At 40.7% G+C, this 16,974-nt stretch overlaps 1 protein-coding gene across 2 annotated transcripts; it reads right to left on the reverse strand.

Moving 5' to 3' along the window:
• Nucleotides 1-3,743: 3,743 nt before the first annotated feature.
• ssh1b (slingshot protein phosphatase 1b) lies at nucleotides 3,744-16,484 on the reverse strand. 2 transcript variants are annotated; one of them, XM_026297050.2, is made up of 16 exons: nucleotides 16,128-16,208; nucleotides 14,707-14,744; nucleotides 12,360-12,460; nucleotides 11,515-11,579; nucleotides 11,131-11,252; nucleotides 10,983-11,051; nucleotides 10,459-10,524; nucleotides 9,692-9,886; nucleotides 9,183-9,276; nucleotides 8,864-8,992; nucleotides 8,681-8,727; nucleotides 8,152-8,298; nucleotides 7,417-7,617; nucleotides 6,553-7,195; nucleotides 5,748-6,394; nucleotides 3,744-5,580 (listed from the first exon to the last, which is right to left on the reverse strand). In XM_026297050.2, exons 1-15 carry the CDS (start codon nucleotides 16,206-16,208, stop codon nucleotides 5,789-5,791), a joined length of 2,604 nt encoding a protein of 867 aa, XP_026152835.1. In that variant the 3' UTR covers nucleotides 3,744-5,580; nucleotides 5,748-5,788. The 2 variants fall into 2 exon arrangements, with proteins under 2 accessions (XP_026152835.1, XP_026152834.1); XM_026297049.2 differs by having other exon boundaries at nucleotides 5,547-6,394; nucleotides 16,128-16,484.
• Nucleotides 16,485-16,974: the final 490 nt, after the last annotated feature.

A 16,974-nucleotide genomic window follows, 5' to 3' on the forward strand; every position in this document is an offset into this window, starting at 1 on the left:
ACCGATGTTACATTAGTTTGTTTTGCAGGTTTAACTTAATCCAGCAGTGAATTTAGGTGTATGAGCTGAAAGCTGAGTGAAGAAGGAGAGGTGACAGAGTTTTTCCAGCCTGAGTCTGCAGTCATGCACTCTGCTGCTAAAGCAATTTCAAGCCAGAAAAGCACTGAGCGACACTTGATTTCCTTCAAGCCTTTCTATGTAATGAACACGCTTGTCCACAGCATGTAAATGAAACTGTTTCTCTCGAAGCTTACTGGCTCCAAGATCCATAAATTATGACCAGTGATTCCTATCTTGGGGTACTAATAGGGCCTACATGAAAAAAGTAACTTAATTAGTTTGAAAAAAATTAAATATAACAATATATCCCCTTATTAGGCCATTTGTAACATCTGAACTCTGTTTGTCAAGTGTGCATGAAAACTAGTTATCAAGCTTGCAGAGAAGTTGAAAGGAAGAAAGAGTTCAGGTAATGAACTAAACATAGTAAAATTAAATGTTTCAAATATATAATTGCAATGGATAATCACTTTAAGATAGATAATAATTCATATATGTTACAGTATATAATTAAAAATAACTTTATTCTAAAATTGTTAACTATATGTAATAAACAGTTCAAGTAGTTATCTAAAATTAAAAGATAAATACAATATAAAGCTTGAGGTAAAATCTAGATGTAAAGGCGAGCTGTGAAAAATGATAGCTTAAAAATGAATAAATAAATAAATAAATAATGATAAAAAGTGGAAATAGTGAAAAGTAAATAACTGGTGAAACAGAAAACAAAGTAATAAATAGTTGAAAGGTAAATGGATAAATATTTTAAAAATGTATGTGAATAAAGGACTATTTCAGTTAATCTGACAGGACTTTGGGGGCATTTCTTTACACACCAGGATTTGCCAAAAATTGAGTTTCTTACTAACTTAACAGATGTCTGTGCTTACAGGATCAGTGTATCAATAGAGTTATTTTGGGATGGATGTAGTGGCATGTGTGAGACCCCCCTCCCTCATTCTCTCTCTAGCTGTCTTTCTAGTTCTCATTCTTCTGCCTCTCATGCTTCCAATACTGAGCACACAGTTTATAAGAGACTGGTGACTCGGAGTACACCGCCTATTATCAAAGTCCTAGCATAGGGTATATTTTTTTATTCCAACAACAACAAAAAACTCTTTTAGACCTTCAGAACACTGTCTGTGACATAATATGGCTCAAACATTCAAATGGTTGGTACAACAGAGTCATATTCTGACACGTAATCTAGTTTGACAGTAAAATTTTCATAGCATTCTGTCAGGCAGGACTTGTGGTCATAAAAATGATAAAGATAAATGTGCTTACTTTAAAGTAGCATGATGGATTTATGGAATGTAACAGCTCAAGCAGGCAATTTCTCTGGCTTGTATAATATAGTTCAATCAATTAAACCATATCATTGTGTATGTATCAGTGTGTATTACCATACACAGTACATGTACACAACCAAAGGGTGTAGACACACTTCCACATTGACTGAATGAGAAAGTGTGTCCAACTCTTTGACTGGTAGTATATGTATATATACCATTGACACCTTAAATGAGAATTTTCCTGACATTAAGATATTAGATATTACCTTTTTACTGACCTGTTTTTACTGTAACTTCTCTAAGAGACAGTAAAGTTACACTGATATAAAACTGTCAGAGCCTGAAAGGGAGATACAATAAAAGAAATAGCTACTTACCACGGCTGATGTTAAACCTGATGCTGTCTGTGCCCGTCTTCCTGTTAGACTTCGGTGATTCTAGGAGGTTTCCTTCTTCAGCTGTCACCTGCCCCATGACGTCAGATGGACTTCATTTGAATAATTGAATAAGCTTGCTCTCTGCCCTGGCCATTTAACTGCACCAACAAGTCAAATCCAGTGGCAGACACAAGCATTTCAACTATCATGTACATTATTTTGCAATACAGGTACTTTGAAAAAGTCAATGAGATTTTTTGCAAAGTTCTGAGGTGAATGGAAAGCAGTTACACCTAACTCATCATCAGCTCTACAGTGATGTGTTCTCTTAAATCAAATTGTGTAAATCCAGTGGCAACACAAGTTAGTGGCTCACTGTCCATTCTTTCAAGCATGTGTGAAGCATAAGTGAATGAACAGATTATGCAGAAGAAATGTTTTATTTCCATGATAAACATTTGACTGGACATCATTTTAACAAAATGTAAAAAAAGTGCAATACACATAAACATTGGCAATGTACAGTACAGTACGCAAAAGTTAACAAAAGACAGTGAACATAACAAAATATTACTCCCAGGTAGGTTTTTCGTGTTCTACATTTTCCACTCATCCATTCAACTCAAGCTCACATGCTGTAGGCGAGACTTGTGCTCTATAAATACACACTATAAACGCCTGCCCTGCCCTTGAATTCACAATATGCATTAATGTCCCTCCTCCTTAGGTCCTCAGTGTCTGGCTCATAAATAGGATTGTCAGTTTGATACCTGATGCCTGGGAATAATGCGATAAAAAATTCAATTACTGGCATTTTTTAATAGCGCTTGAAAACATTTGCCTAAATTAGAAATGGCCCAAAGTCAGTTTTTGCTGTGGTGCAAACACAAGAATGTAACTATAAGTACTTCTCAATACACAGTAGCGTTATCAGTGCTGTTCTTCATACTGACCACATTTACAAGCTAAAATATATACACTTCAAAATTTGAAAGACTTAAATCCTTTTAATCTAATGTTTTAAAGTAAATGATAGTTCCCATTCCAGCAAGTTGGTTCTTCAGCCAGCTATTGAACCGATACAGTGCACTACAAGTTTTAACAATATCAAACAAATACAGTATTATTATAGATTATTAATTAATGGAAGTCCATCAAGTATGTGTGTACTAAGGGAAAGGAGGCTGCTGTGCATGAGCTTTGTGTTTGCATACGTATTATATGCTAAGTTATACATTGCAAGGAGCATGGTTATTACTGAGACAGAGGATAAGTAATGTCCAGAAAACCAGATCATCAACACACTTTCAACTTTCAAAGCCTGTGTAGCTTTATGACAGAGCTAAGGCTGAAGTTAAGGCACTTAAATACAAAAGCAAATTTCAAACACAACCCAAATAACCAAACATGGGAACATGAGGAAAAGATTTAGTGTGTCCAACATTGCATTACTGTCAAGTGTGGCAACATACTCAGAGCAGCTGGCAATTAATTAATGAATTAAAAACCAGTCAGAGGAATTGTGTAAGATTTTGTGAAGTCGACTGAATCTGACCTTCTTGCCAAAGGTTAGTTAAGAGGATTGATACCATCTCCCACGTCTGTATAGTTAACATGATGCTGCAGCCAAGGTCAGTCAGCTCAGCAGGGAAACAATGTGGCTCTGTCTAAAGGAAAAATATCCCTTAAAGCACCTTTTAAGTTCACATAGACTCACATTAGATTCTTTTACCTGCAATATTCACAAACTAATTGTAACTTTTTTTCTCTTTCAAACATGTATGATGCCATCCACAACTTTCTGTAGGTGCCTTAGGTAACATCATGCTACTGGCATGTGAGGAAAGATCATATTAAAGGCAAAACCCAATTACTGATTTGTGGAAAGGTCCTGCAGTTTCTTGGGATCTACTTAAGGAGGACAGGGAACAAAGGATGAATTGTTTTCATTTGTCTACTTATCTGATAAATAAAAAAAAGCAACATTTATAAAAATATACAAAACCCCCACAAATGATTAAGTCATTTGCATTCATTCGTGCACAGTTTTCATTTCTTCTGAAACACTCAGGTGTTTTAACACAGTAATAACACTCACATGTGCTTTTCCTGCATATGTGCAGGCATCGTTCAGTACCATTGTAGCACACCCAGCATGCTAAAAATAGTAAGAACACAACATCAACCAAATAGAAGAACTTGCAGAATGGCACAGCAACTTTGGACTGGTGTCACCATATTAAAAAAAAATATTTTAAAAATATGCCTCAGTCTGTCTAAACATGTAAACACAAACAACAAATGAGGGAAATGCTTCAATTAACTGACTGTATGAGCAGATAGAAGAGGTGAGATGTTTAAAACCTGCTGGACTTGCAATTTCCTTGATAGATCACTTGTTTGGTATGGCATGAATGCATGAATTCTAGTATTGTATTAATTAATGAATACTTTTTTTTCACAAGTAGAAATATTTAATTTGGCAAACTGAAAGTCAGGGTAGTTAAGTCATAAAAACAGTAAATTAGCAAGAACATTTATAGCAGCATCTGCTGTTGACTATAACTGTCTGATGATTATCAGAAATAAACCATGCAGGGTTGGACTCTACAAATGAAGAATGCAACTATTTCTTAGATGCGTACTGTTTTAAAGTTCTGGTGACTATTTCTGCTCAACTTTTTCCAACATCATTTCTCATTACATGTAGCTTTACCTCTAAAAAACAGCATATCTGTACAGTGTGAACGGATACTAGGACTGTGCTCAGGTGCTAGATTTATATGTGATTAATGTGCAGTTCCAAATAATTGTGGGTTTTAGGAAAGTAAGTGACAAAAAGAATAAGTGGCCTTGTAAGAAGGTAGAAGTAAATGACCATACTGATGTTTCTTGCTCATGATGATAAACTGGGTCTGGCAACATGATACGGCTTTGGTTACATCAAAGAAAAACATTTCTTCAGTGCCTTTGCCCTTTATAAATAACAACAGGGATTTGGTTCAATCAATTTATCGTCCAGCTGATAAAAAGTTATTCTATATTGACAAATCTGAATGTCTAATGTTCAGTATTTCAATAATTTGGTGAAAATGACTTTTTAAAATGTTTCCTGCCTAAGCATGTTGACGATATGTTTTGTAATACTGCAAAGTCATGCATGGGCTGAAAGGACATGATTTCATTAATGCAGGAGGTCAGGGTGAACCAGCAAAACAGACAAAACAGTCTTGGATGAAAACAGTCTGAGATGCTAGTGGTCTGAGGTACAAGGCTTTACAAAGAGGCATAAAAAAGCTCACTGCTTGTGTTGTTATTTTTTCCTTAAATTACTATACTTTCATTTAAAAGACCTTCTCCTGATGCAAAAGCAGCTGCAGCAGGGAAAATATAAATGAAGTGAAATGAGGATTCAGTCATCAGTGGTAACATGAGGTGATACTGAATGCAACCAAACAGCCTCAGCTGCAAACATTCACTGAGCTCCTTTTGAAAATGCTGGACTGAAAAATATACAGTACACTGACAGAAGCATGTTATGTCAGCTATTTTTTTTTTTTACCACCAAAATCAAAGTGCTAACAGTAGACATATTAGGAGCCAGAGATGAACATCATTATGCCAAACCTGTCTGTAGAGGGAAAATGGCAGCATAACACTCATCTCCACCAGGCTGTGCAGAAATGTGATGATCCTGTTTAAGTGATTGGCTGGCAGGTTTGGAAGAGACCAAACAGGCCTAAGCTGGGTCAGTGGTGGACACAAGAAAGTCTTCTGTCCCAATTTAGCCAGAAGTATTTAAGCCTGGAGCATATGGTGAAAACAACCAGTCATCTGGATCATCATGCCTGTAGACAACGTGAGGACACACTCTGTAAGTGCACAGAGAACTGCTGCAGCTCGTTAAAGTGGAGACTGAAGGTGGCACATGAAGGTACAGGCCAGAGCTGAGCTTTATTTCTGATATGACACCACAGCAGCAGTAATCTAAAGGCCTACAGCCATCACAGTGTACCTGGTGGAGGCAGCAGTAAACCTCCTCTTCTATTTCTTGCCTTATGGCAGGGGTCCCAGAGGGAGCTGACCCTCCGTGGCCAAGCATGAGAGCTTCTCAAGCTGCTCCGTTCTCTGTCGCATCAGTTCCAGACCAAATTCAATGCCGAGTCCTGGCATTTGCAGCTGGGCCAGAGCCTGCTGCTGCAGCTCCACTGTACCACCACCAGGTTGTAATTTTAAATCCTCCCTTGGTATTTGTACTTCCACATTTCTCCCCTGTGGTTCATCCATGTCCTCTGTGTCCACTGAGCTGTGGTCGGGAAGCGTCTCCTCACAGCTCATGGGTGAAACTGGTTTCTGGCGGTTAGCTATTGGGAGACCAGGGGTACAGCTGGCACAGTGGTAGAGATGAGAACAGGACTGGACCAAGTTATGTGGGAAAACTGCAGGGGCTGGCAGAGACTGCAGAATTGGGGTTGAAGCAAAATTGGTCCCAGGTGGATCAATGTATATGGAAGGGACACTGCAGTGGCGGGAAGGGTTAAGGCGGTGGGAACGGCTTCCTGCTGGACGGTCACAACGCCGCCCTTGTGGCAGACGCAGGCAGTCTTTACAGGACTGATAGGAAGGCTTCACTTTTAAAGGGTTTCCTGTGCTAGCACTGTCCTAAATTGAGTAAAATTGGGACAAAATATATGGTCAGTGACATGCAAGATATAAAAAATGTTAACATTAAATATGATATTGATATGAAAGCCACTTTAAAAGATGTAGAAAACACAAAACGTGACTTCATAGGTAAAATCTGTATTCTCTCAACTCACGTCAAAAGCTGCAGGGCAGCTGCGCTTGGCAGCTAGGCGGTTGCTGTTGTTAGTATTCAGGTTGGCTAGGCCTAACCTGCTTTCCTCCATCCTCTGGGCATCTTCCTCGGCCCTCCTCCCATCTGAATTCCCAGGTGTTTGAGCCAAGGCAGCCATCTCAGCTTCCTCCTTCTTGGCCTCTTCCTCATCCTCTTCCTCCAAAGTACTGAACTCGAGCCTCAGTCTCATATCTTCCAGGGGGTCAAGACGTCCACATGTCTGAGCTGCCGTGCCTTCGCCAGGCATGGCTAAATGGGCCATGGGGAAACCCTCGTCCTCCAACAGGGCATCTCTCTCCACGTCTTCAATCTCAATGAAAACTCTTTCCATACCCAGCAGAGGAGGACCCCGCACTGGAGTGGAGGGCTCACTGTCTAGGGCAGAGTCTGACAAACGCCTGAAGTAATAATTGTAGTTAAGAGAGTCAAGAGGCTCCATCTCCAGGCCCATACCCCGACAGGGAGATGCCCCACAGCCTCCCCAGGCCTCATCCTCACGGAGCACTGGTGTCTCCTCTCCGCCAGTACAATGGCCAGAGGCTTGCAAATCATCTGATCCCTCCTCATCTGTCTCAGGCCTCCACAGCTTGTTGTGACGCTGTTTACTGTGAACGTGCATGTTGTTTTTGTTTATATGTGAAGAAAACATACAGAATGCTACACAAAATGGAAACATGTTTTAATAATATCATAAGCATGTACATAATCTACTAGCTTCATAAAAAGCAGATAAACCTCATGATTGCACCAAACTAAAATGAATGTCCGTTAAATGCGGCTAGCCGAGCAAAGTGCAAACCTGCGTGAAAACTTTAAGCTTGCTTACCTGGCGTCCAGGATTCCCTCGTATTCTGCCAGCTGCCTCATGAACGCCTCATTTGGTTGAGCTATACTCCGTTTCTGCTTGACAAAGTTGTAGGCTTTCTCTAGTGACCAGCCGTACTCCTTCATTGCATAGGCAATAACTGTAGAGGCAGACCGGCTCACCCCCATCTTACAGTGCACCAGGCACTTGGAGTTGTTCTTCCTAAAACACAGGAAGAAAAAATTAATTAATCTCTTACTTGATGATCTTGTTGTTGTTGGTGTGTGAAATTAGCAGATCAATTAGATGTGGAGATTTACAGCATTGTGCTATATTGCTGCTCCACACTGAACATGTTTTAACCTTAGCTGCTCCCTTTATATTTTTACAAACATCAGTTTTTATTACTTTAGGTTAGCATGCTTTGACAGTTGCATAGCAACCAGGCTGACTGCACCATTTCTGCTTTCTCTCTCTATAACTGGCACAACTCAGCTGTGTCACGCATTTGGGCGGGTGCAAAATGTGTGCAGTGTGATCACAGCCCCAGTGCTCGGGGAGAATGCATGATGTGATGACTTCAAAACTCCTATTAATACCAAAGTGCTCCAGGATCACAATCTATTCAAACATTTACTGGATAATATTCTTGTCTTACAGTTTAGAATCAGTATCATTTCTCCCTCAAATAATGTATCATAATCCCCTCTACATACTGTTCAAAACACTAGTTTATGTTTATGCATAAGGTCTCACTTGGCTTTGACAATAAAGTTGTATGTATCGTTCCAGTGGGCCAGCAGGTCGGTGGCCTCCTCATCGTACACGCGAACGTTGTGATAAGAGAACATCCCTGGGAAAAAGTTATCAATCTCTCTGGTAACATTCAGGATGTAACCCACTCTGTAACCAAAACAATAGTGCAGTTATTTATTCTCTGCTCATTAGGTAAACTGAAGATATGAATCATTTCACATAGAAAATCAGTACTGTATGCCATGTGCTTGTGTTCTAGACAGGCAACTTCATATAATTTTACTCATTTCCTGGCAAAGATTGAAATATTACTTTATTAAATGTACTGGATGCTATCTACACAGGGTCTATATTCTCCTTTTAAACTCAACATACTCAAGTGCATTCTGCTTTATGAACTAAGACCTCAGCTTGGATCTTTCATGAAGTGGTAACAGACGTTATTTACAGATAACAGCCCTTTTCAGGTAAAAATATACACATATGAAGGATTAGATCAGGAAAACAAGGCATGTGTGTATGAGCTCACCCGCAGTCACGTAGTTCTTCCAGGTTGGAGGCGTTCCACTCTGAACCCTTCAGAGATAAAGAATAGGAGTTTGATATTGAAGGCTGAACTGTATTTTATTAGGTAAGAACAAAGTGTGTGATAGTATTTTAATGTCAGTTGGAGAAAATGTGATGCGAACAAATGAGGTAAAATAATTCTCACCAGGTATACGTGGTCAAAGATAAGTGTGGCTTTGTCCATTTGACCCAGGATCAAAAGCATTTCATTGTCTATGAACTCCTTGTACTCTTTGAGGTTACAGCTCATATGCTGCTCCAGCTCGCTGCGGATCTGAGGACAAGGATAAAACATGAAAAAGTTTAATTAACAACAGTGAGAAGCACAAAACTCTTCTCCCTGGTTTCACAGTGCATACTCCAAATTATTCCCAAGGAATTCTTATTACAAAGAGTGTATAAAAGACATTTCCATTTGCCAGGATCTTCTAAAACCTTTAAGGACAACACATCTGGCCTCATACCTCCTTTGACGTGATGTTCTCCAGGTCTTGAAACATCATGATGTTGCGTAGCTTGGCTTTAACGAGACACTCTGTTCTCTCTCGCTCAGTTGGCCTGTGCATAATGAGTCAATACATCAGTGCTGTCGCATGAATGAAAATTAGCATAACAGTCTGACATGTTTCCACAGATGAAAACAAAGGGCATTCACAAAAACACAACAGCTGGTGTCCAAAGCACTGAACTCCAGCCCATGACTGAGGACACACACACATGCACACGCACACATACACATACACATACACATACACACACTCCAGGTATGTTAGACCTCAGCCGCAATTTTGTTTGGCCAATATGTGTGAAATCAGAGATGAAAGAATAAAGTGTGTGATAGAAACCATTACAACTCCAGGACAGTTACAGGAGGGTTGCATTGTATACCCTTGTTTTTCTGCACGATGAGTTACACTTATGAGTTATTATGAGTAAAACTGCTCCTGCCGTTACAAGAAGCACCGTGTCTCACCGGTCGACAAACATGGTGGGTGAATCGGGCCGAGCGGTCTCCAGATCGGTCATAGCATTCCACTCATTGATGCAGCTTTGCTCTGAGGTGATGCAGCTCTCATAAAAAGCCATCCACGTGAGAGCAATGCCCCCTGGGAAGTAGTTAAAGCGACGTGACACCTCGCACGCCTTGTGGAGGACCTGTAGAGCAGACCTGGAGAAACACAGCGCAAAAGTTTGACCACCAAAAATCATCACCAGCAAGAAGGATATATTGTGACAAGAGCAAAGCAACAAAGAAACAGCCCCTCAGGAGAAACAAAATAAAGTATTGGTTATTCTTATAAGTGACCAGCAGGTGGCATGTGGATACAAGAGGAAGTCACTGAACAAGCAGTGGTGCCAGTAGTGACCAGTGATGACCACCGTGTCTCAAATTTAACATGTATATTTTCAATATGTGTATAGGTTTTATTGTGGCGGATGGGTGAAGCTGAATGCTACTACAAAGTTTAAGGGACAGTTCAGTTTTAGGGTTACGGCACTTTCCAGTTTTACATGCCATAAAAAATTCATAATAAATTTCAACAACAAAGAAATTTGATTCATGTTCAAAGTAACTTATGTCTTAAGGGTGGTAAAAATTCTCTAAAAAACATTTTGATCCACTTACTGAAAGACAACACTCATCCAACATGGACAATGCACAAACCACCTACCATATACAGGCACACACACCACAAACACACAACAGTAATGACTGGTACACATGAGGGTTTTCCTCACCACATGGCCTGCACGGATACAGGCTTGAAGACATGTGACCGCCCTGCTGTGTTCACGCTGAAGCCTCTGGTGAGAAACAAGAAGAAGAGGAAGAGGAAGATCAGTTTGAGTCTGGATGAAGATGAAGCGTGATGATGGGTTTTGTAAAGACACAGACTGGACAGGGCTCGTTCATGGGACTATTCAGCCCACCAAACAGTGGAACATTCTTCCAGCATACACAGCCAGAGACAATGTTAACAGGTCAGCAAGAACTGCTCTCATCCAGAGAAAACGACTGTAATTCAGTCCTCTGCGACTCACGGGCAGTAAAAACATCCTAAATACATGGGACTTGTATAAAGATGCGGCTTCAGACCTTGATGAATATTATCAGAAAGTTATATTAGAAATAATTGCATCATACTTATCAGTGTGTCTAAAAGAAAGGATCCATTAGCAGTTTTGCTCTATGTACACTATGCCAATTGATTTTACCATTTAATACCAATTTATTCTATCTATTACAAAAAACTGACACTTACCCGTCTCCATCCAAATGTATGTTGGCATCACTCCACAGTGGCAGCACCATCCCAATAGAGCAATTTTTACTGAGGATCAGAAAGATTAAATAACTGAACTAATAAGATTAAAGTGTACTAAACATAACACTGTTGAGAGGCTCCTCACCTGTCCTTGTCTGTAAAGTCCATTCCCAGGACAATATTTTCTTCTGTATCTTGATGGCCATTAGTGTAAATAACCACCATGTAACGCACCCGGTCTGACCAGCTGCTCTCCAGCCTCACAGCCTGTGGAGAAAAAAAAAAGTTTGGAAGGAAACTTCTTTTGGGAGACAAATATCCAAAATTTATTGAAACTATTATAGAAAAATGTATGTGACGTGATGATAACTGACAAACCTGAGCCCAGACAGACTCTCTCTCTCAGTATATCAAACACTTGTACTGTCAATTCTGCATACTTAATAAAAGTAATAACATAAATGTACAATAACCACATAAACTACACACAGAACTACTTCTATTAGGTGTGAGTAGTAGTTTTGCCCACCAGTTTTATGCGATCTTCAGAGCGGAGGATCTTAAACATGACCTGCAGGTGTTGAGGTAAATCACCTGAAAGTGAACCATTAAGAGTCATTAGAAAAGTGAATGAAACAACGAGAAGCAGAGTTGGACAGTTCAGCACTATTTTATTCTGACGGATTAGACCAATAAAGAGGCTTTAATTAGACAAACTACATTGAAGTTTTTCTAGTTATATAATTAGATAGACATCAACATTTCTGACAGAAAAAAAAAAATTCCTACCACACTTGCAATAAAAAACTAAAGCAGCCTTTATATCTCTGAAAAATATTACTAAGGTACGACCTCAAAACACAGAGCAAAATAATGCACACTTTAATTAATAACAGGCTTCCCCTTAGACAGTCTTCCTGGGCTTTCTCAAAAACTAAAGGTCAGCGACAAACTGATCATTCATTTTCTTCTACTGTGGATTCATTGTCAGTTTCCTTTTCCAGTGGGAGGGAAAATGTTTTCAGATTTCTCTCAATGAAGACAAATCTAAACCCTGTAACCCGTCAGCTGCTCTGCTGGTGAGTGACGCCCGTAACAGACTGACATGTAATTGTCCTCAAATGATCTCAGAGTGAAAAAGGACATCAAATAAATAACTTGTAAATAGGGAGTGTTTTTAAAAGAACCTTACTGATGGACTCTACTGAACAGATTAGTCTGAGACAGTCAGGTCAGACCTGACTAGGTAATGGTTTAAAATAAACACAGACAAACCACCTGTGGAAAAATCCCACCTGTCTTGAGTTTCTCTGTGCAGAGAATATAGAATAAATATCAAAAACAAAGCTTTTGTGTATATATGTTTGTTCCTACCTGCATGTTTGTGGTGGGTCGGGGTCTTTGGTCCTTGTGCGTTACCACCTTGCTGGAGGAAGAGGGCGGCTCCCTTGACCATGAAGAAGCTCTCATTGAGACTGGAAAGGCACATAGTGTGAGATAGATACCAATCTTAAAAATGAAACAAAAATCAGTCAGGGATCAAGATATTTAAATCCTACATGACCTATTCTTCACTGGACAAAACCTACTGTCAAAATCAGTAAAATGTTCAGACAGTTAATGCTATATATGTAGAGAATGTGTGACATGCAGTGGACAAATCTAAAACATGAATCGCCAGCAGTCAGGAGGCTAAACATAGAGTAAGCAGCCAGATGTAGGCTGAATAAGTCCTGAAAAAGTCCCGGCAGGTTCAGTGAGCAGGACAGGGGCCTCATTGGTGACTGAAAAGGCAGCAGAATCCTGATCCAGCAACTTTCACAGCCCAGCCTCTTAATAGCACGATGAACAGACTTCATTGGATTGGGTTTGCTGACCTCTGGCAAATAAAGTGTTAAAGCATGACTGTCCATATGTGCTCGTGTTTTAAAAGTTGCTCTGCTGTTCTCGCCCACGATGGATGCAGCTCTCCTGGGTCATGACTTTGTTCTGAAGGCTCCAGTGAGCTGAAGGAGAGCGTTAGAGTCTTTTCTCACAAAAACACAGAGTACGGCTTTGTTTAACTGCTGTCTCATTCTCTGCTCAGCCAACACGCAGCCTGGTATGACTGAGTGGGGACATCACAAGGCCTTTTGTTTCAGCACCTCTGCTACGTGGTGTCATTGTTTCTTTTCAAATTGATGTAGAAGACTAATAATTTTGAGACAATGGGGTGAACGAACTGTAAAGCTGTATATGAAACAGTAACATGAAAAAAAACTTTCCTTAAAGAAATTGTTGCTATGATTGAGAAAGGACTTTTAACTTGGTTAAAACTGGTGTGAGCATATTTATAAAATTGCCTCTCAACCTAAAAATGTACGGTACACTACAAAGAAATGCTGAGACACGCAATTAAGTGTCTAGTGTGGAGTTTTAACAATTGTCATTGTGACAACTTACATGCGACAGATCTCCCTTTGAGTCAAAGCAGCTTCCTCCACAAACTGAGGCAGCACAGTGAGCATGACCTTATGTGAAGGTTTCACCACCAGATGCATCATGCTGGTTGGACTATTTACATTCTCCTTAAAAAAAACTCTCTCATCCAAAAAAAACAAAACAAAACAACCTTTCTTAATAACGTCCTACAACACCTGCATATTCCCGTCCGTGGTCACAGGGGACTGCGACATATTTTGGATGAACTTTTCTAACAGCGTGTCCTTCCTCTCTTGCTCCCTCAGCTTCTTCCCATCTTTATGCACAACTCTCATAATTCGCGCTGCCCTGTCTGCTCAGCTTCTGCACCCTATCTCCTGTTTTCAGCGCGTGTTTCAGGAATCAGCTCCTCCTGTGCAACACGCTGCCACAATAGCATCATTCACACCAGCGCTGGAAGGCGGTGGAAATGTTACTTGGCATCAGTCTTACATTAGACATGTAGAATCCTAAATTGAGACTCTACAATGGCGAATCACTGAGCCACGGAAACATATTACTCATTCAATTAGACAAAGCATGATATGACTGTTTCAACTGTGAATGACCCCCCTACACACACACACACACACACACACACACACACACACACACAGGGAGCACAAAGGCAGAGTCTGTGCCAAAACTCCTATGACACAAATCATGACTCCTGTGACGCTGAGCTGATTAAAGAAAAGCTCTGTGACTGAAAAGGAACAACCATTTACGTACTCACTGTTATGCAACTAGAGTAGAGAGAACAAAACCTACCACGTTATTCATTTGTGCTTCCAACAGGTTTTTATCATCAACAACAATGAGAAATAAGCTGATAATGCACAGCCCATAGAGAGCCAGAGAAAACACAGTATGTATGAAGTATGTGTAACTTTCTTTGTTGGGCTTGTTTGCTGTTTAGGTCCTTTTTTCCAATTCAAGAACCTTTAGAATAAATTATGATGCAGATATTTGGTAGAAATATAATAATATACATCAACAGCAGCCCAAGAGATAAGAATCTAGTCCAGAGCTCAAATTTATGCTGTAGTTAATTTCTTTTTATTAACTATGCAAAGATTTCCATCTGTTCTGCTTCACCCTCGTGCGTCTGTGTGGTGATCAGTGATTAGCCAGTTCTGATGTGGAGCTTTCACACACATCATTTCTGTACAAGATGAAAAATGTTCTTAAAATAAATGTTTAAAGCTGCAAATCTCTAAAGAACTTCAAACACACAACCTTTCAAACAGAAAGCTCTTACCTCTGATTATTTTTCCGGTCGTCATCGCTTCCAAAATCCTGAAAGACAAAAACAAGGCAGAGGGATGTAAAAACTGTACTATGCTGTCATTGGCAATGGTAGGCCTTTGGTACAAATGAATATCCAGGAAAAACTAGTGTGGAGTCAGAGAGGTTTTTACACTCTTCCTGCACTTAGGCAAACTTCATGAAATTGAAAATGGATCAGAGAACTGTTGTTTTTTGGGACCCTGATCTGACAGAAACATCTGCACTGTGTATGTGAAACATGTTTGGGTCATCTAAACACATTCATTGTGAACATGATGTATCAGTATCAGGACAAAAACACCTACCTGTCACTATTTAAATCTAAATCTATGACCTGAATGGATCCACCGAGTTAATAATCTGTCACATATTTCAGATGTGAGCAGTTAGTGGTGTTGATAAAGACTGAAAACGAGTCAGGTAGAATAAAGCGTGCCGGTGCCATCTGCTGGTCCTCCCTGGTCAGTGTTGTGATTTCGTCTGCTGTGAATGTCCTACAAGGCCGTGAGCTGAATCATCAGGACACCTTCAAACAGCACAGGTTCAGCTAAAAACACACATCACACCCATCCACCTCTCCTTCACGCTGGCTGATTCTTCCAAAACAGTGAGAGGAGAATGACACTAAAAAGGAAAAATGCAACTGCTTATTTTTGGGCCTGGGCTCAGTCAGCCTATTTATAAGCACACATAATCCACTTTCCTAAAACTAGAAACTGGAGCACTAACCCTGCTGTTATGATTTCACGGTTAGGTAAAATCTGGCACTGCTTCATATTTGACTGTTGACTTTGCTGCTACTTCTCATTTCCAGGAGCTGAACCTGACTGTAGTTTACCTAAGCTAAAAACGTGTTTACTACTCATGATGCGTTATTTTGTAGTGTGGAAAAAAACATTAACATCACTCATCAGTTGTTTTTCTCTTAGATTTCGGCAAAAATTCAGAAACGTTTGACTGAACCTTCTTGGTGCACAAGTAACTCTTTAAAATTAAAAACGGTGGCATTTCCCTTTAAAGCCTGAGGTTGCATTGCTGCCAGTAAAACCCCAATAACAGGAGGAGACACAACCTGAGTGCAACGCAGAAATTGTTTGTGCAGCAGCAAAACGAGCACTTTGTTCTGACAACTAAACCCAGCAGCCTCCCCCTCCCCCTCTGCAGGATTGTGTTTACAAATCCGCTGCCACAGTAGCCACAAACAAGTAACTGCTGGTAACCCTGAAGCAATACGTCAGGTTTATAACATACACAGCGATGGAAGTAAGGTTGACCCTTCACGCAGGGTGTGAAACGTCACCCACACTGTATCGACACGGGCTCCTGCAGGCGCTTTCTCTGTGCTTCCTCACACTGCGTAAACAAAGACCGAGCCCTGGCTTTCCCACTCACCTCCCCCGCACTGCTGTTGGTCGTGCTGGCCGAGGATGCTGCACTGGGGGTGGGAGAGCGCTGCAGAGTCACCAGAGCCATGGTCGGTGGGATGCAGCTGTGGAGGGCAGCAGAGGAGGAGAGAAGGGAGGGGAGCAGGCTCTGGGAAGATGCGCCGCTGAGATTGCCTCTGTCACCGGGGAGAAAATGCCTAGTCAGACTCTCATCCGGCTGTACCTGACTCCTGAGCCCCGGCGGTGCTCCCTTTCTGTCCTGCTCCGTGCGTCCTCTGCGGTTACCGGAGTCCTCATGAGCGGGAGGTCTTGAGAGATCTCCTCCGGTTGTACCGATCCAGCAGCAGCAGCAGCTTCTGACCCTGATGATGCGCGGACAGACAAACAAAACACGGTGCAGGTTGCAAGCGGGGCAGAAATGACATGCAGCTTTGCCGGCTGCCTGTGATTGGCTGGCCTAGTTCGCTGTGCGCTGTCATTGGGCCAATGTTGTCAAGGTGACTGGCCAGAATAGGAACTCCCAAATATGATGTTCTGATGGCTGACATAATGTAGATGGTTTTATAAATGACCATTAGCAGCCAACTCCAGAAAAGCGTCCATCAGTGATGTTATAAAAAGCCCTGTCCCAAATATATTTAGCTTGGTATAATGTAGCAAAAACAGCTAATTCAAGAGATTTAAATAAAAAATTAGAATAGAATTTGATTTCAATCAACTGGGGCTGCAACAATTTTGTCAGTTCCCAGTACATTAATATTTATATATTGGCCAACATTAGAGATAACATTTTATAATTTTCCCACTGCAGTCTTCAAATGTCTTATGTCCTAACAGTCCAAACCCAAAGATTT

Source organism: Mastacembelus armatus, chromosome 12 (genome assembly GCF_900324485.2).
Source record: "Mastacembelus armatus chromosome 12, fMasArm1.2, whole genome shotgun sequence".
Taxonomy (NCBI): domain Eukaryota; kingdom Metazoa; phylum Chordata; class Actinopteri; order Synbranchiformes; family Mastacembelidae; genus Mastacembelus; species Mastacembelus armatus.